This window comes from Centroberyx gerrardi, chromosome 2 (genome assembly GCF_048128805.1).
Source record: "Centroberyx gerrardi isolate f3 chromosome 2, fCenGer3.hap1.cur.20231027, whole genome shotgun sequence".
NCBI lineage: Eukaryota > Metazoa > Chordata > Actinopteri > Beryciformes > Berycidae > Centroberyx > Centroberyx gerrardi.
Window position 1 is genome coordinate 26,280,444 of NC_135998.1, and position 18,048 is coordinate 26,298,491.

The 18,048-nt window shown below is 42.2% G+C and overlaps 1 protein-coding gene across 1 annotated transcript in view; it reads left to right on the plus strand.

The window, feature by feature from the left end:
* Positions 1-18,048, plus strand: part of ap3b1a (adaptor related protein complex 3 subunit beta 1a) — a 52,941-nt gene that overhangs the window by 6,870 nt on the left and 28,023 nt on the right. Inside the window, exons 2-17 of the mRNA XM_071901711.2 lie at positions 2,166-2,241; positions 2,424-2,498; positions 4,961-5,056; positions 5,706-5,866; positions 6,396-6,462; positions 11,013-11,195; positions 12,130-12,282; positions 13,332-13,429; positions 13,585-13,639; positions 13,743-13,814; positions 13,902-13,964; positions 14,147-14,279; positions 14,492-14,601; positions 14,769-14,945; positions 15,715-15,901; positions 16,918-17,048. Coding sequence (XP_071757812.1) covers positions 2,166-2,241; positions 2,424-2,498; positions 4,961-5,056; positions 5,706-5,866; positions 6,396-6,462; positions 11,013-11,195; positions 12,130-12,282; positions 13,332-13,429; positions 13,585-13,639; positions 13,743-13,814; positions 13,902-13,964; positions 14,147-14,279; positions 14,492-14,601; positions 14,769-14,945; positions 15,715-15,901; positions 16,918-17,048 — 1,837 coding nt within the window. The remainder of the gene's footprint in view (positions 1-2,165; positions 2,242-2,423; positions 2,499-4,960; positions 5,057-5,705; positions 5,867-6,395; positions 6,463-11,012; positions 11,196-12,129; positions 12,283-13,331; positions 13,430-13,584; positions 13,640-13,742; positions 13,815-13,901; positions 13,965-14,146; positions 14,280-14,491; positions 14,602-14,768; positions 14,946-15,714; positions 15,902-16,917; positions 17,049-18,048) is intronic.

Below are 18,048 nucleotides of genomic sequence, written 5' to 3' on the forward strand. Positions count from 1 at the left end.
ATCTGCCTTGTCTGGTTTTATTTTCTTCTGTAAAGCACTTTGTAACATTGTTAAGAAAAGTGCTATATAAATAAAGTTTATTATTATTATTATTATTGTGTGAAACAGTGTCTGGATTCATCAACCTCAGTTGGCCCCTTCGGAAAAGTAGTGGGGGGCAAATTTGACCCGGTCCAGAATCATCCTGACTCGAACACTTATTTAAAGCTATTCCTTCTGCCGTTTAGTTTGTTACTGCTATGGATGATGTAGCCTGATGGGGCTCGGCCCGCTGGACTTATCAGCCAAAGTTGGCAGCATATGTGCTCTTGGTGGCGTGGAACTCAAGTGGATTATTGTGCTGTGGAGGTGATGAAAAGTTGCTCAGTGTTTACCCACGGGCGTAGATAAGGCCCTCCCATTTCCCCTAGAGGGAAGTGACCACAGGCACACAAAGGCAGAGTAGCATATAGCCTACAGCCACTAGGCAGGTGAAACGCCCTAGTTTCAGACAGCAGTGGACACCAGCAAGATTAGGGCTACAACTGGCCGGCACATGGTTTCAGATAGAGCGTGGACTACAGCAGAGGGAGTGCGGTCTTATCAGAGTGAGCAGGGCAAGCCTCACGCATAAGGATGACTAGCCATTAGCGAGCGTACGGGGCATCTTGTGACTTTATCGCCTAAGAGAAGAGGAAGGGAGTAGTGAATGACAGAGGCAATGCCAGCGGAGCCTATGCGTTTTTCTTCCTCCTTGCCTAGTTTTTGGCAGTTCTGAACCTGGGCAAAAAAGAGAAGTTGAGCGCACAAGAAGACAAGACAACTGTAAATAAAGCCAAGAGGAGAGAGCACACAGCCTGAAGGAAAGCAATTACCACAACTCTATTTCACTCTTCAGTCACTCACTGGAGATACAAACAGTAGAGTTTGTTGATGTGGACTCAGTTCTTTAAAGAGCTAACACTGGTGGGTGAGTGGACTAGTCCATAGAGCTAAAGTGTTGAGCCTTGTAGTCAGGCCGCTCCGGAGGAAAGCCGGTATGAACGGGGGTTTTTCTTCTTTGCGCTTGGAGGCGGCGGGAGCGGTAAGGACAGCGCTGGTGTCTGCTGAGAACCTACAGCTCACCCTGAAGAGTGAGCTCAGTCAGGAAGAGCAGGCCCTTACACACACCAACGCCAACAGTAGCCCCGAGGAGACACACAGCACCGGGTACTGTAGTATGCTGACGCAACCGCACTAGCCTAACCCTAATGGAGTCATGCAAACTGTGTTTTTTACTGCAGTGATCTTTGCCAGCTGGATGCTCTGTGAAAATTGTAATGTCATTCAAAAGAAAACCATAGAAAGGAGTTATGTCAAACTTGGGGAAAAAGTAAAAGACATATCACCTCTGTTACCGTTGTTTAAAATATCCAAACATACATATGATGTAAACTTTAAATTACATTCCTTTTCTCTAAAAGTTTGGTATGCCACGTCCTTAGATGGAACATGCATGCGTAATAAATCCTTTGATTGTTGTTGCAGTTTATTTTACATGAATTATGATTATTGTGGACTTTAGCCTAACCATTCTCTGTTTTTTTCCACTCTCATATTTCTCACACTCACTAACCGTGCAATTCTTTCTCACTCAATCTCTTTCCCTTTCCATAATTTCCATAAAAAGGTAGATATCGCCATTGGCTGATCAAACATACAGCACCATTCTTATCCTAAAATTCATTTTCCATCTTGACATTGCCTCTCTCATTGCTTAGCCTTCAGTGCAGAATAAATGCTGTGTAGCTTTACAATGAAGCTGTGTGTTGGGGGTTAGGCCAACATACCAGCCTCGTCTGCATCATGTGAGCGCAGGCTAATTTTAGTGGAAATTGTTGTGATACTACTGTTGTGATTTGATAGCTTAGGTCAGTTTCTTGCCATTTGGGTGTTGTAGGCTACTTTGTGGCCCTTGCATGTATAATGTGTAATCTGTGATGGCTGATGCGATCTGCATGACCAGCTGGAGCTTGCACAAAACATAATACTGTCTATTGTTCAGACATGGTAGACTCAGAGGCCATGCAGTACCTGTTGTCCAGCTATAATTCTTGAAACTGATTAGTCAAAGTCATCGCTGCCATACTGAGCTTCTCTAACATTGACCCCAAAGACCAACAGTGTGGCATATTTTCTGTCCTCAGGAATGATGACCTTAAAGAGATGCTGGAGAGCAACAAGGAATCGCTCAAACTGGAGGCCATGAAAAGGATTGTTGGGGTGAGTGGATGTGGGACCTCACATACAAGTCAAACACGCAAAACGTCTTTTTTAAAATTAATAACGCCTTTGTTGTGTGTGTCCCTATTTGATATGCTGACATATCCAATAAGCCATTTCTCAGTTGCTGAATTGAATGTCGGTGATGAGATTGGTGAATTGTTGTTTTTTTTTGTTTTCAGCTGATTGCCAAAGGGAAAAATGCATCTGAGTTGTTTCCCGCTGTTGTGAAGAATGTTGCGAGTAAGAACATCGAGGTATGACATCACAGAAAAGCATCATTACTACTGTTTCTGATTTAACACTGTAGTCGCTATAGTTTGCAATTTTCCTGTTACTTGACGTTGATGGTGTATAAACAAGTCGTAGTTGTGATTATGATTGATTAGTTGATTTGCCTTTGATTGATTTAATTCTCCACTAATAAAAGTGTGACACTACAAGTGGGCTCTCTGGATGAGGCCACAGAGAGAACCTCTCCATACAGAACATAGTAGGCCAGTAAGAATTAGTCTTTTGTTTTATTTTAAAGGGTTTCTTTTGACTTTTGTTAAATGTTCTTCGGTTCATTTTGGCTTTGATTTGGTTTTGATTTAGTTTCAAATTGTCTTTTTTGTTTCCCCATCAGGGATCGCCTTTGAAATAAGTATCTTCAGTTGAATGCGTCGTCCCCTTGGATTGTATCTTATGCAATGTTATTTCCCACTAATCAATCAGTAGTAGCATGACCAGTTTTATTACTGTAAATCCTGAACAGGCGCACCTGCGTAAAGATACGATGCCGTGGGCCTGCTTAATGCCTAATTTCACAAAATAATTTAAAGTGTAAGGCACAGTCTTGATGGACTCGCTCACGGACTGTTCCAGTGAATGACCCCACACTAAGCAACAGCTCAAATGGGGTTCCCATACCCAAAGCCTGTGAATATTGATTAGCAGCAGAAGAATAATCAGGTAGTGTGAGGGGCAGCATGTGAGCGGGGGGCCTGAAGCTGGGCGCTGTGTGCAAGGCATGCAGCAGAAGCAGCTCATGGCAGGGTAGGGGAGCAGGTGGGTGGATGTAATTGGCAGAAGACAGCCCACAGTCACGTCTCCGCTCTCCCACCTCACACACACCAGCTGCTAAGGTAGTGTGAGGTCTCGGTCTATCTTTTCTCTCCCTCTCCTTCTTTTCCTAGCTTACCCACTTTCTTCACCTATATCGTGCTAAAAATGGCCTCTCTCCGCTCCCTTTCTCCCGTTTCCCACCCTCATCCCCTCTCTTCCCGTCACTATCCCTCAAAGGTGCAAGCCTCTGCTAGCTGGCATCGATCCCCTCTAATTAGAAAACAGCACAGGAGCATGCGGTTTATTGACAGTGTTGTGTGATTTAATATCAGCGTGCTTTATTTTCTTAAACCAGTGCTGCGTGTGTGTTTGCGTCTTTCTGCATTCACTCTATACACAAGAGTGTGCACAACGCATTCATAAGTTTAAATAGGAAGAGAGCCGTACAAGGCACTCTTGTGCAGAGAAGGAAGGTAAAGTTAAAAAGCTTTTATTCAAATTAGGGCATATCTAGGGCAATAAAAACGGCGACTGGTTTCGACCACGCAGGGTCTTCCTCAGGGTGTGTTTGGAGAGACGGTCGCTTTGTTTTATTCACAGATTTCTACGTTTTTGTGTATGCTTTTGAGTTATTTTTTTGTTTGTGTATATACAAAAAAAGTGACAGAGGATAAAGATTATAAAAAAGACACTTAGAATATTTGTAATATGATGCTGAGCATGTTTCATTGGTATTATAGCCCTCAATCCCCCACTTAACCCCTCAAGATGAAATCAGCAGTGTGCTTTGTGGTCATAGAATCCAAATCCTCGAGGGCAGATGGGTTGTGTCCCCTTTTATAGTGAGTAATGCCATTAATTCCACCCGTAATGACCAGAACGATGATTGAGAACTGTGGTGCACTGCTGCAGGTCAATACTCGCCGCACTAGAAAGCATGGTGCTGACTACTGGATGAAGCTCTGGGCAATTTTGCCTAAAATTTAACCTTATCCCTGACCTCAACCTTAAATCAATCCTTAAATGAAATTATAGATATTTCCTTAACTAAACCCACCGTTTTCATATCCAATCTATTTTTCCAGTTCCATTATTTATAATTTCACAATCTCACTGCTTACGCGCCCTTCTCCCTCTCCGAATAACTGAAGTGAATCAGCAGAGGAGCAACCTTTGGCCCCCAGTTTAACTTGTCTGTCAGAAGCAGGACAAATATTAGCTCAGGCTTTCCCGTGAGAAAACAGGAGAAGTGGAAGCCAAGACACAGGAGGGGGGCAAATAACTCAATGGCAATTTCTGAAAGCCACAAAAATACATAACCTCATTCTCTGCCTGAAACAACACTGGATTCAGTCTGCAACCAGTGATATGAGACAGGAAAACTTTCAATACCAGCTTTCTCTCCACCCCTTGAAAAAACAAACTCAAATTTCCCTCTGAATAATCTAGCTTAAAGAGGGCTCTCACTGTTGTGTCATACATTATGGTTAATTTTGTTTCTTGTATAGTCTCTCTTTTATCATTTATTGGTTGTAAACAAAGTAGCATGTCCATATAGGCCTGCACAATATTTTAGAACACAGCTGTTTTCCCACATTGTTTTCCCAGTTTGCTGCATTAATTCTTCTCTACAGATGTTTAAATTTATTGCTGTTTGATTTGTCCTTTGCAGCTGAAGAAGCTAGTATATGTGTACCTGGTGAGGTATGCAGAGGAGCAGCAGGACCTGGCTTTGCTGTCCATCAGCACCTTCCAGAGGGCCCTCAAGGTAACATCTCCTCCCCTATAGTCTCTGGCTTTCTCTCTTTATTGTTACTAACACTCTGAAGAAACTGTAATATTTTAGGTATGGATGCATGCGCCCATATGCTTGTGTGTTTGTCGGTGTATTGAGTCACCAAGAGACCGTGGGGATGGGACAACTGATGCTTTTTAGAGAAGCTCTCTTATCTCTTTCTGTGTGTGTGTGTGTGTGTGTGTGTGTGTGTGTGTGTGTGTGTGTGTGTGTGTGTGTGTGTGTGTGTGCATCTGCGTGCGCTTTGCATGAACGAATACATCATGCTGTGTCTTCTAACCCACACCTCTACAGACTGCTTTCTTTTCTTGCCTTCTCTTTCATTGGTCAGATGTAGGCAATGCTGTAGCTATTGTTAAGGCTCACACTAACAAGGACCATACTGTAATATTATGTATGACATCAGTGTTGTAGTAGTATGTTATCCCTAGGGGGGAAATTCTATATACAGTAGCTGAGTATAAGAGTATTGTTCTAACCTCTATCCTCTGGTTGATGCTCCAGATCTCCTGCTAATTCATATAAAACATTCTTCCACATGCTATTTGTTGTGAGACATGACATGTGGACGGCTCATCTCTTTGTTTTAAAGTAACAAAATAATCTTATCTCTTCCTGGCAGGACCCAAACCAGCTTATCCGGGCCAGTGCGCTGAGGGTTTTGTCCAGTATCCGTGTCCCCATCATTGTCCCCATCATGATGTTGGCCATCAAGGAGGCTGCAGCTGACCTGTCTCCCTACGTCAGGAAGACTTCCGCTCACGCTATCCAGAAGCTCTACAGGTACAGTACTGTGCTGTGCTGCTGTATCTGTCTTTGGCAAATACGATACAGTAGGCTGTAGCTGGTAGCTCTTTGGTTTGACTGGCTTCACCTTACCATCAGAGTCTTTGTCTGTACTGAACTGTGAATGCAGTTCATGTTAGGTAATGCTGATAGCTGAGGTATGGTCCTGCAGTTATTTTGCTCTTTATTTATCAGCTGTGTCTTCTTAGACTGGCAGAGACTGAAAATCGAATCACTGTGGAAAAAAAAAAACATACTTAAGTAGTAACACTAGAGCTGGTATAATCAGTTTTGTGTTTGATTTAACAATTGACATCAGGTGATAATTGTTTTACCAAAATTTAGAATGACACCATGCTTATAGACAATTAATCTGAGCCACTGTAAGCGGACGGACAGCTATGTATTCTGAGCACAGAGAGGGGACACAATTTAATTTGTAAGTCCATCATGTTTTCATGTTATGTGAATAATTGCCATTCCTTGGATGCCAATTTTGTTTCAAAGCTCCCTCTTTTGTCTTCAGCCTGGATCCGGACCAGAAAGAACAGCTGATTGAAGTGATTGAGAAACTATTGAAAGACAAAAGCACAGTAAGTACAAACAGCCTAGTAACTACTACACTTTGTCTTAGTCTCGTCTGTGAGGATGCGGGCCACTGGAGGGCGCCCCAGTCAAGCAATTCTCTTTCAGCTCTCCATCCCTCAGCTCATTCAGCAATGCCATGGTTTGTTAACACCCACTTAAACCCACACATCTTCAGATGCTCCTTGTTAAGTGTCCATTTGGAAGGCATTTTCGCACTGATGCTAGTGTCAGCTTAATTTTCTCAAAGGCCAACTTCTTCTCTTTTTTTCCCGACTGGACCGTAAATTAGTTGGATTCTCAAATTCTTGTGTTTTAAGCCAGTCACAGATACAATGCAGGCTCCCCATTAGAATAGTCAATAGGCACCACATTAATTTGAGGAGGTCACAGTGAATACTATAAAGGCTGTTTAAATGCCAATTTCACATGTGTAGACGTTGGCTATAGAATGCAGAGTACATTGTCTTCATACATACAAGTCATGCACAGTTTGTTGTAATTATGTATTCACAGCGTATACATATCATTATACAAACAAAACGAAGCAGCTCAGGCCAAGGGGGGATGGAAAGCCCAGTACCAGATGCATAGCATATTTAGCCCCAGACGCTAACGAAGACAGATGACTTCTCTCTGTTGAAGCCCACATTCTGAGGCTGGGGACAGAGAGAGAGGGCATTATCATCACACAGACCTACAAGCACTATCAGTTGGTGATAAATGGTGAAAAATCTGAATATAGTGGATAGTTAATGGCTATCAAGCAATGCATTTTTATGATGCCAGGATTATACTGTCCAGAGAATACCCACAACAATGGAGCTTCTTCTTGCCATTTTAACTCTATTGCCAGATAGCGATGCTAATGCTGTGGAATGATGCTCATGAGGTCATGCGACGCTGTCAGACGCTCTTAGCGCTTGATTGTATTCTGTTGATGTAATGTGCTCCAAAGCTAGAACTGCAGCTTATGCACAATACTATTGCAGTCTGTTAGTAAGGGGGAATATGTGGCTTGAGTTAATAATACTGCCAGGATACAGTGGAACCCCATTTATGCAAATCACACAGTGGAGGTTGATTGGGAGAATGAAATGTTTGGAATAATGAAATATTGAAATTCCCTAGCAAGCTTATTCAAATAACGAAATCTGCATTCATTTACATTCTGAAATGGTTGTGCAGGTTAATGGCTTTTATTTGTTTAGCAAGAAAAAATCCTTCAGTTATGAATAATTAATGTATATTGTCTCTTTTGCTCATCATGTTTGTATCATGTATTATGTTTCTGTAACAGGCAGACGTACCTACCTTTTTTTTTTTTCTTTTCTTTTCAGTCTTAAGGTAACCAGCATTTCAGACATCTTTGGGTTGCTAACACTCTATTTTGCCATATCAGAGGTTCATAAATCAATTCATCTCCAAATCAGTGTATTCTATGAGGTAATTGCTAAGTAGTTGATGTCACTATATTGGATGTGGAAGAAGGAAACATTTGGTTATTGTTCCAGTCTGTGGCATTGTCCAGGCCTCCAGACATTTACCTTTACAGATGTGCCCATTTGGTTAAATGGCTGTGACACACGGAGGCCTGCTTATAGGCAGGATGGTTTAAAGAGGAGATGGGAAGGGCTGATGACAGAGACAACATAGGAGTTTGTGCAGCTGTTTTACCGTGATGGATCTATTATCCAGCCATTACAAGATAAATGATCGATCCCTCCCATCCTCCCCCCTGCACCTTCTGCAAAATTGAAATGAGAACAGAAAGGAGGGGCAGGGGGGCGGGGGTACTATGATTAGGGGCTAGGTGAGATGCCCATTAATTTAAGAGAAAAAGGAGGGAGGAGGAAGAGAGCAGGAGAGGAGGGAACGAAGGGAGGATAGGCCGACCCCACACCGGGCCATCAATCAAAAAGGCGCACGTTGTCTCTGGCGTGATGACCCAGCACTCTCTGCCTCTCTGGCACCCTAATTAGAATTCATAGCAAAATAGATGCAAGGAAACGGTTTGGGCCCTTCATAATTTCATAGGAAATTTATTGTTATTAGAAGAACCATTTGCTTAGTGTGATTTTTCCATTACCGGCTTGTCACGCAGGGTAGATAATATGGTCGAGGTGGAAGAGGAGGGGGAGAAGGTGTATGAACTCCATAGATTGGGGTGTCAGTTTTGTTGATGGTGCATGTAGTTTACCTTGGAGCTGTGTCTAATGGGGGAAGTTGGTAGAGAATGCACAAAGCCAGGCAGCAGGATCTACATGCTCAGAAACAGTGCTGACTGTAATAGCCTTAGAGACAGGAGAGGCCGAGGGAAAACAGCAGGGGAGAGTGATACAGACCCATGGAAAAATGCACACCAACACCCTTTGAAAGTATACAGTACATCCTAGAGGACTACTTTAGGTACATTTTTCTACAGTAGAATATGTTTGTACCACTATGCATGGAGCAGCTGTTTGTTTTGAGGCCACCTTGCACATAATTATTAAAAACAACTTAAATGAACTTGCTTTGCAGACATAAACCATTAACACTATTTAAAGGTCCTGTGTTCAATTTTCATTCATTTGTTTTTAAATATATTGCGGCTCAGATAAAAACGATGCTCAGTGCAGGCTGTCCAGGACTGAGTCCAGTTGTGATGCGTTGACTCGAGTTAGTCCTAATCTCCCTGTAAAAATATAAAATAAAATAGACAAATTTTTGAAAATACAGTAACTTTAAATTTAGCCACTCAAACACAATCAAATGTTTAATAATGTCTTCATAAACATCTTTGATCATGTATGTATATAAATGGAGGAAAACCTGAATTCCTGTATGTATAATGTATGGTGGGTGGTGTTCTTAATAGCATAGTTAACCAAGATTTTGTACTTGAATAGATGTATCCATGTATTTATACTAGAATGCACTATTTTTTCCCCAAGAGCATAGTGAAATTAGCTAGAGCCAAGTCATCAAAGAATTCTTATTACAATCAGCTATAGAGCACTGTCATATTAGTATTGACTTATCATGACATGTATCTCATCACTTAAATTGATATAAATGTGTGAAACAACACACTAGCACGGTACGGCATCCAAGCCACATAAATTTAGATTGTCAGAAAACCAAATCTAAATATCTATCTTTTATTTTTATCAGCTGTCACGATGTTAGCCATGTCTAGATTTAGATATTTGGCTATGTTGGCTGTCAATAGACTGAAAAATATTATAGGCATTATGAGAGACTGGTAGCATCAAGTTAGCTCTACCATGCAAGTACCCCAACTGGCCCATGTGTATGTATAGTATCTAAAGAAAAGCAGTATATGCACATCCCCATTAAAGTCCTTGTAGAACTGGTGCTGAGCTGGAGAAACACCAACTAGAAATGTTGTTCTAGTTGGTGTGGGTGAAATTAAAGCACGGGACAGAAATATACTCTGTGCGGACATTTCTTTCTCTCTTTATGTATGGTATCTAACCGCTATGTCATTATTTGCATGTACATATGACTTTTATGCAGGTAATTCAAGAAATATAACTTCACACATCAGTGTGATGCCAGAAAATTTACTTGTTTGATCATCGAATGATTTCCTTCCATTCATCAGTACTAGTTCCTCAGGCTCTGTGAATGTCAGAGAGGCTAATCAACACTTGGATTTAAGGTCCATAATTCTACAGACAGCAGCCTTGCATACACAGAGTAGATACACACACACACACACACACACATGCACACAATCAATGCAGGCTCATGACAGTGCTGATGGGTAAACTCACAGGGTTCCCACAGGGGCCACCGGGGGCCCGTCTGCTTTAATTGGGGAGACCAGATTCTGCTCCCTTTCCCTTCTTCTTCACCCTCTGTTCCCCCTCGCCTCCCCACGTTAATGCTGTTTGCATATTAATACACTGCCATGTCACTCAATCAGTCAGTCAGTGAGCCAGCAGGCAGTTGGGAGGGAACATGCAACAGCCAAATGGGTTTTTTTCTCCCACCAATAAAACCTAGTTGATTGTTAGCTCTCCCAGCCACTGCTTCCTCCTCTTCCTCTTCTCTCTTGTCTCATGAATAGAACATAAAATGAGTTTTGCATCTGAGGAAAATATCAAGTAGGGGAAAAATATGAGAAAACAGTGTTGGATGTCTCCTATTGATGGATGTCTTTCCCAAGGCTGTGTGAAATTAGTTGGTAAAAACTTTATGTGCAATTATCCATCTAATTATGCCTAGACTATATAGAGCCTGAATCTTGTTAATTGTAATCAAAGTTGTAAATTGGCATTATTGCCTTAATTTACTTAATCAAGTGCAATAATAGTGAGTTTTATTTTTCAGACCAGGGTCATGTCCGTTAATGTGTGTTTTATTTCTCCAGAGAGAGTATATTATGGCTTGTATGAGAGGTACAGCATTTGTTCAGTTTTTCCCCTATACGTTCATATATGTCCTTATATCTTCCATTTAGGCAAACATTAACACTTAAGAGAAATGTAGAACAACAACAATGCCACTTTCTGACTGTTCTTCTCCTCCCCTTGATACCTTTCTGTAGCTGGTGGCCGGCAGTGTGGTGATGGCCTTTGAGGAAGTGTGTCCAGATCGTATCGACCTGATCCATAAGAACTACCGTAAGCTGTGCAACCTGCTGGTGGATGTGGAGGAGTGGGGCCAGGTGGTCATCATCTCCATGCTGACGCGCTATGCCAGGACCCAGTTCACCAGCCCCTGGAAGGAGGTGAGGCAGATATCACCCTAAGGACCTCAACCAAAAGGGACCCACATGTCAGGGTGTCTGCATGTCCCTCAAGTCGTAATCCACCATATCCTTGTTTTTGTTTTTGTTTATTTGTTGGTGATTAGTGTTTTTTCTCAATGTGCTAATGGCACTTTTCTAATGAGAAATCTCCTTGGTTGCGCGAATGCATACTTTGCTGTTATTTTTTTTGTTTTGTTTTTTCCTTTTTTTCCCTTTTCAGTTTTTGGGGTTGAAATTGGTCTTGAAAATAAAAAGTCTTAAAAAGTCTTGCATTTAATTTACAGAAACCTGTAGTCACCTTGCATGTTCCCATTGTAAATAAATAGACACCTTTTCAGATATCAAGAACATCAGCCTGATATTTAGATTGATGACTGTGTGCTTTTGAAATTCTCTCATGGGTATATTATAAAAGGGCTCCATAACCCAGAGGATCATAAAATTATCTCAACCCATAGGGGGATATAGTATGGAATGAAAAGGGTTGCACTCGACAGAAATAATTTTATATTCACTTTATTTATTACTTTATTCCCATTGCAGACAAAACATTTTTGGCCTCCTGGCCTTCATCAGTGTCTGTGAATAATGGGTGCACTTCCCTCTAATAACGGGAGGATCTCCGGTAACACAGGTGTGCTCTTCTGACTGGCAGAATGCATTTCATTCATTCAATACTAAGTGTATAGTACATATCTTCGATATTAAGGCTGTCATCACAGGACTCAACCCATAGGAGACCATAATCCTTCAACTCAATAAAAAACATGAAAATCACCAAAACTGAAGTTTATAGGATTAACGACCATATGATAAACATGGTGCCAGTCATAGTCAGGGCGACTTTAGAAGGATGCAACACCTGTGACAGTTCAATGCGTTAATGTTGTGCATTATGTTGTTTGTGTTTCAGGGTGCCATGTTTGACGAGAACAACGAGAAGACGTTCTATGATTCTGACGAGGAGAAGAAAGACCAGGCGGAGGCCAAGCCCTACGTCATGGACCCAGACCACAGACTGCTGCTCAGGAACACCAAGCCTCTACTGCAGAGCAGGAACACTGCTGTGAGTTGGCCACACACTGAAAACGCACACACACAGACAATTATACTCAAGACTTACCTTCTACATGCATTTTTGGTGTGCAAATATAGTATGTGAATTTGTTTATGTACTGCTTTTAAACCTGTTGAGAGATATAAGCAACCTTGATCAAGGTGTCTGAGCGTGGGCTCTGCTCACGTCTCGCCGCTGTCTCAGAAATCAAGGCTACATGGCGACTGATGCTGCTACTGCCCTGTACAGACACACACACACACTCACACTCATGTAATATGCAGCAATAATGCATTCGGTGATACACTTTCATACACAAACACGCATACATGGACACACTACAGGAGTACACACACATACCCGCCATAGTGCAGCCCCAAGATTGGAAAAAAAAAAAAAGATAAAGAACAGAGTGAGTGCAGATCTCCATCACCCAGGAGTCTCAAGGTCTGTGTCGCTGTGTAGCAGCAGGAGGAAAAATGCTCCCAAATGAAAGTGTTGATTAAAATGTGACGTGCTGTGTCTTTACCAGAGAAAACTCGGTGACATCCTCCATCTTCATAGATGCCTGAACCCTCTCATTCTGACGCAGCTATGGACAAATGTCCCCCTGCCTTTTAAAGCGGCGTTGAAAAATTACCTTTAGAGTCATGAGTGCCTTTGTAGAGTCCTACGAAATGCATGTGAAGGAAGGTTTTTTTTTTTTAGCTTAGGCAGACAGGTGGTAATATAGTAGATATAATAAATAATATATAAATGATAATAAAGCACTAAAGAGTTCTAAAAGCATAGTTTTCAGAGTGTTTCATAAAAAGGCATAAAAACAAGGAATAGCAGAATATATAAATAGATATACAGTAAAAATTGGGAAGCATATACAAAAGAAAAAGTGGTTAAAAAATTCAAACAACAAATAACACAAGAACAAAAAGTAGGCTTTTAAAATGATTTTAAAAAGATTAAAAAAAAATTTAAAATGCAATTGGATGTTAGAATTGCTTTGATGTCTGACTGGATGTTGTAAGTGTTGTCATCCTGCTGTGTTGATATGATTTCAGGTGGTGATGTCTGTTGCTCAGCTCTACTGGCATCTGGCCCCTAAGCATGAAGTCAGCATTGTCACCAAGTCACTGGTTCGACTGCTAAGAAGCCACAGGTAAAGCACAAAATATACTACATGTGCCTTTTTGTCTCTTTCTTAGTTGACTATCATGAATGGCTTGATGATTGTCATCGTCTTTCGATATTAAGTTGACTGTATCTCTGTGTCCATGTCTTAATATGTCATCCTTTTCTTTGTCTTTTGTCCAGAGAGGTGCAGTACATTGTGCTTCAGAATATAGCTACTATGTCCATTCAGAGGAAGGTAAGATTCTGCCTGTGGACAGTTTGTCGATATACATTATGTGGAAGATGTTGACTTATTTGATGCAGACTGTCTAATAACATCATGAATCATCTCCAACCAGGGAATGTTTGAACCCTACATGAAGAGCTTCTATGTGAGATCGACAGATGCCACCCATATCAAAACACTGAAGGTAACTGCCAGTTTCTTTTGTGTATGACAAAATAGTGCAACCAAACTGTTACACATGAAAGACCCTCCCTTATGTGTTTTTTTTCAGCTGGAGATCCTGACCAACCTGGCTAACGAAGCCAACATCTCCACCATCCTGAGGGAGTTTCAGGTTTGTCTCTGTTTCTCAATGATTTAATGTTTTGTTAACTTGAATGGGTAACTAACCACTCACAGTGAAGGGGTAGCACCCACTTACTAGATACTGCATACTGTATGTACTGCACCTGACCTATAAAAATGTCCTTCTATTCACCGGCCTTGTCCTTTAACTTGGTCTCATCTGTTTTTCAGACCTATGTGAAGAGCCAGGACAAGGCGTTTGCTGCAGCCACCATTCAGGCCATTGGCAGGTGTGCCACCAACATCTCTGAGGTGACGGACACCTGTCTCAACGGCCTGGTGCTGCTGCTTTCCAACAGAGATGGTAATATGGGATATGTTGGTTCATTTGTTTTCTACTCAGTTCCCAAAAATGACATCCACTGTAAAACGTTACACCCTAAAAGACCCTCATTGAACACAAATATCCGCAGTTACCTTTTGCCATAAAGTGGTCAGTTTGCCCGGTACACTGAGGCACTGTAACTGTTCAGTGTTGTGTGTCTGTTGTAATAACTTGTTGTCTTGTCTCCACAGAGACTGTGGTGGCCGAGAGTGTGGTCGTGATCAAGAAGTTGCTGCAGACCCAGCCCACACAGCACAGTGAGATCATCAAACACATGGCCAAGCTCTTCGACAACATCACCGTACGATCCATCGTCCTGCTAATCTTGCATCCGTTTGTATTTGATCGACATGGAGATCAGGGCTGGTGCTAACCTGATGGGCTAGAAAATGTTAAATGTGACGCCTGCGCGATAGTATTCCAAGTAATTGTTGGTTTTTCTCTCTGATTTGTCAACCAAACTCCCAGGTTCCCATGGCCCGAGCCAGCATCCTGTGGCTGATAGGGGAGTACTGTGAGAGGGTGCCAAAGATCGCGCCTGATGTGCTCCGTAAGATGGCCAAGAGCTTCACAGCAGAGGAGGACATCGTCAAGCTGCAGACCGTCAACCTGGCGGCCAAACTCTACCTGACCAACTCCAAGCAGGTACCGAAAAACAGCAGATACCAAAGCCGGCAGCAAGACAGATTTACAGGGCTGAACACGGGGCTAATATGGGGCCAGATTAGTACTACGCATTTCTGACACACTCTCATTACCATGTACACGGTGAGTATTAGGAAAGTGATAATCAGATTCTTGTTACCAAACTATAAGCCCATAAATCATTCTTTGAGCTTTTCTTATTTCACAGCTCAGGCCATAAGACTTGATTTACACAACTTTGTCTAGCAGTAATTGAGCACTCCTGCAGCTCGGAGCTAAATGCCCTGTTTAAGTATACAGCTGTGAATGAGACGGCTTTAATGTAATGGCGCATCTCCTAGCTCTGCTTGGTGTCTACAGGTCCATTCAGTTAGATGGGGGTGATTTTGGCCACTGAACTGGGTTTATGAGCCCAGACGCTCGCTCCTCAAACGAGCACATCATTACACCCCTTGCTCCCAGTAATGTGTCAGGGGTGGATAGAGAAGGAGAGAGGTAGAGGGATGTAGATGATGCAGTAGAGGAATAGTGTTATAATGCTGCCTTCCAGACACTAGTAACTCTTGTTTGTATGCCTACCTAAATAATATATGTTAGAGTGAGTGCTCCCTCTCTATCTTTGGCCATAACAAAGAAGGCAGAGGGACGGTTTGTCACTCATCCAGCTTGAATTAAGGACCAAACCTGCTGGAGAAAAAAAAATATGCCGTATTGCTCAGTACAATGCTTATATGTTGGGTTTGTGGCTTGACTCCTCTCTGTCCCTCAGACCAAGCTGTTAACGCAGTACATCCTGAACCTTGGCAAATACGACCAGAACTACGACATCAGAGACCGAACACGCTTCATAAGACAGCTGATTGTGCCCAACGAGAAGAGCGGCGCCCTCAGCAAGTACGCCCGACGCATCCTATTGGCCCCCAAACCAGCCCCGGTCCTTGAGTCTGCCTTCAAAGGTACTTCATACATCTGTGATATCAACCGCTTTTGCCTTGTTTCACCGCATATTAAATCCTCTAAATATCTTGGGAATTGAAGATTGAATACTTACCAAACAGAGAAGGGAGGGGAGTCACACATCAAAGGGAATCCTCTGAATCCATATTAACTGGACCTTCCCATCTACTGGTGTTAAGTCCAGTAGTATGCAAAGCTGATCCAGGCAATAGTGGTTTTATTATTCTGGTGTGTCTGTCTCTCTGAAGGGCAGTGAGGTCAGACCCCTTTACCTAGGACTAATGAGATGGGTAAATTATTGAGCTAATGCTAACCTTTTTCAGACGCTGAGAAGAAAAAAAATCTCTCTCATTTAGCTGTCTCTCTTCTCTCTCTCTGCCCTCCCTCTCTCTCTCGCTCCCCCTCTCTCTCTCCCTCCCTGACAAAAGGGACAGAAACCGCCTCCTAAAACATTAAAATTCTGAGGCGGTTTGCACCTACTGGATGTTTATGGAAAGCGTTAACCACCCCTGTCATTCTTAATACTCACAATTTAAGTCTTTTTTTTTTCTCTTTTTGTTAGAAAAGCACAGTTTTTAGAGCATACCTCCCAAGGCACAGACTGATTACCTTCCTGTATTGACCACTAGGGATGGAGAAGCGCACACACACACACACACACACACACACACACACACACGCACCACACACACACACACACACACATGCATGTACTATTACTTGCATGTGTGTGAGAAGGGGCAGAGGACCTCATATTAAAGATCTCTGTGTTTATACAGCGACATTTACCCACTGGCTCACTCATTAAGAAAAGACTGTGGCGACCTTGAGGCTCCCTCTCTCCCCATTTCTCCACCACTCATTATGATTCCCTTATTTTCGGTCTTATCTTTTATTTTATTTTTCTATCACTTTGCTAATACTACCAACCCTCCATTTTTTCACCACTCTCATCTTCCTCAACCCAGTGCTTTTTGTTTTGACTTTGTCATACTTTTTCTCTCTCTACTCTCAGATCGAGATCGTTTTCAACTCGGCACCCTCTCCCACAGTCTCAATATTAAAGCTACTGGATACCTGGAGCTCTCAGACTGGCCAGCTGTTGCTCCTGACCAAACTGTGAGGAACGTGGAGGTCATTGAGCCGGTAGGGAGCATACCTTCCTTACTTCTTACTTATTCACTAGTTGTGGTTCATACGTGCCATATCGACTGTTATGTTACTGTCAGGTATAAAAGCCTCTCCTCTCTCCTCGTCACACTTTGACAGAATAAGTTCTTATTCTGTTTAATAAGTTTAATAAGACGATAGCTATGGCTTGCCATTGTGTTGATGTTGAGGCAGGGTGGCTTTAGAACACGTTCATTTCATAATATGACAGTATGTTCAAAATAAAATGACGTATTCTGACAGTCAAGGCGTCTGGTTTCTGTGCACTAGTGTGAGTTGCATCTCCGTACATGGGTGCGGTCTAGCAATCCATTATAGATCAAGTTCAGTGCTGTTGATGGCAACGTATCCACCAGGAACCTCTTGTTACAATGCTATTTCTTTTTGTTGTTGTTTACAATAGAAAGGATCGAGTGCCAAGTGCTAGAAGTTGAAAATATTTTAAATTTAAGTTAAAGAGCACCACACTTCAAATGGCTTTTTAATAGTTGCATCTCAACATCACCCAGGATGACTCTGCTGTAAAAACAGGGTTCAATAGTCCAGATATTGAAAAGCATGTAGTGTTAGAGAGGAACATGGCTTCTGGCTGATGGCATATTTGAACCCAATTTAGCATTTGTGTAGAAAATGTTGGAATGTTGGTATGGCATAGCAAATTATATTTTCACTGCCATCATAGCAACACTAAATAAGGTGTTGGTGCACCACAAATCCCCAAAACAACTCAAATGCACCATGGCTGTAAGACTATCAGGATCATTCCCCATGAGAAGCCCGGCAAATCAATGCTTCATTGATGGCACTGGTAAGCATGGAGTCTTGCGCTATTTTATAATCTCCCATGAAGTCTGATCTCCCCCTAACACTCTTATCTGGTGTTTGGAGAAGCCATGGTGTTTGGCTTCCATCATTCTCATTTTCCAACCACGGGATAAACAACTCAGCCTTGCAGATTAGGTAATTCTCATTCTGT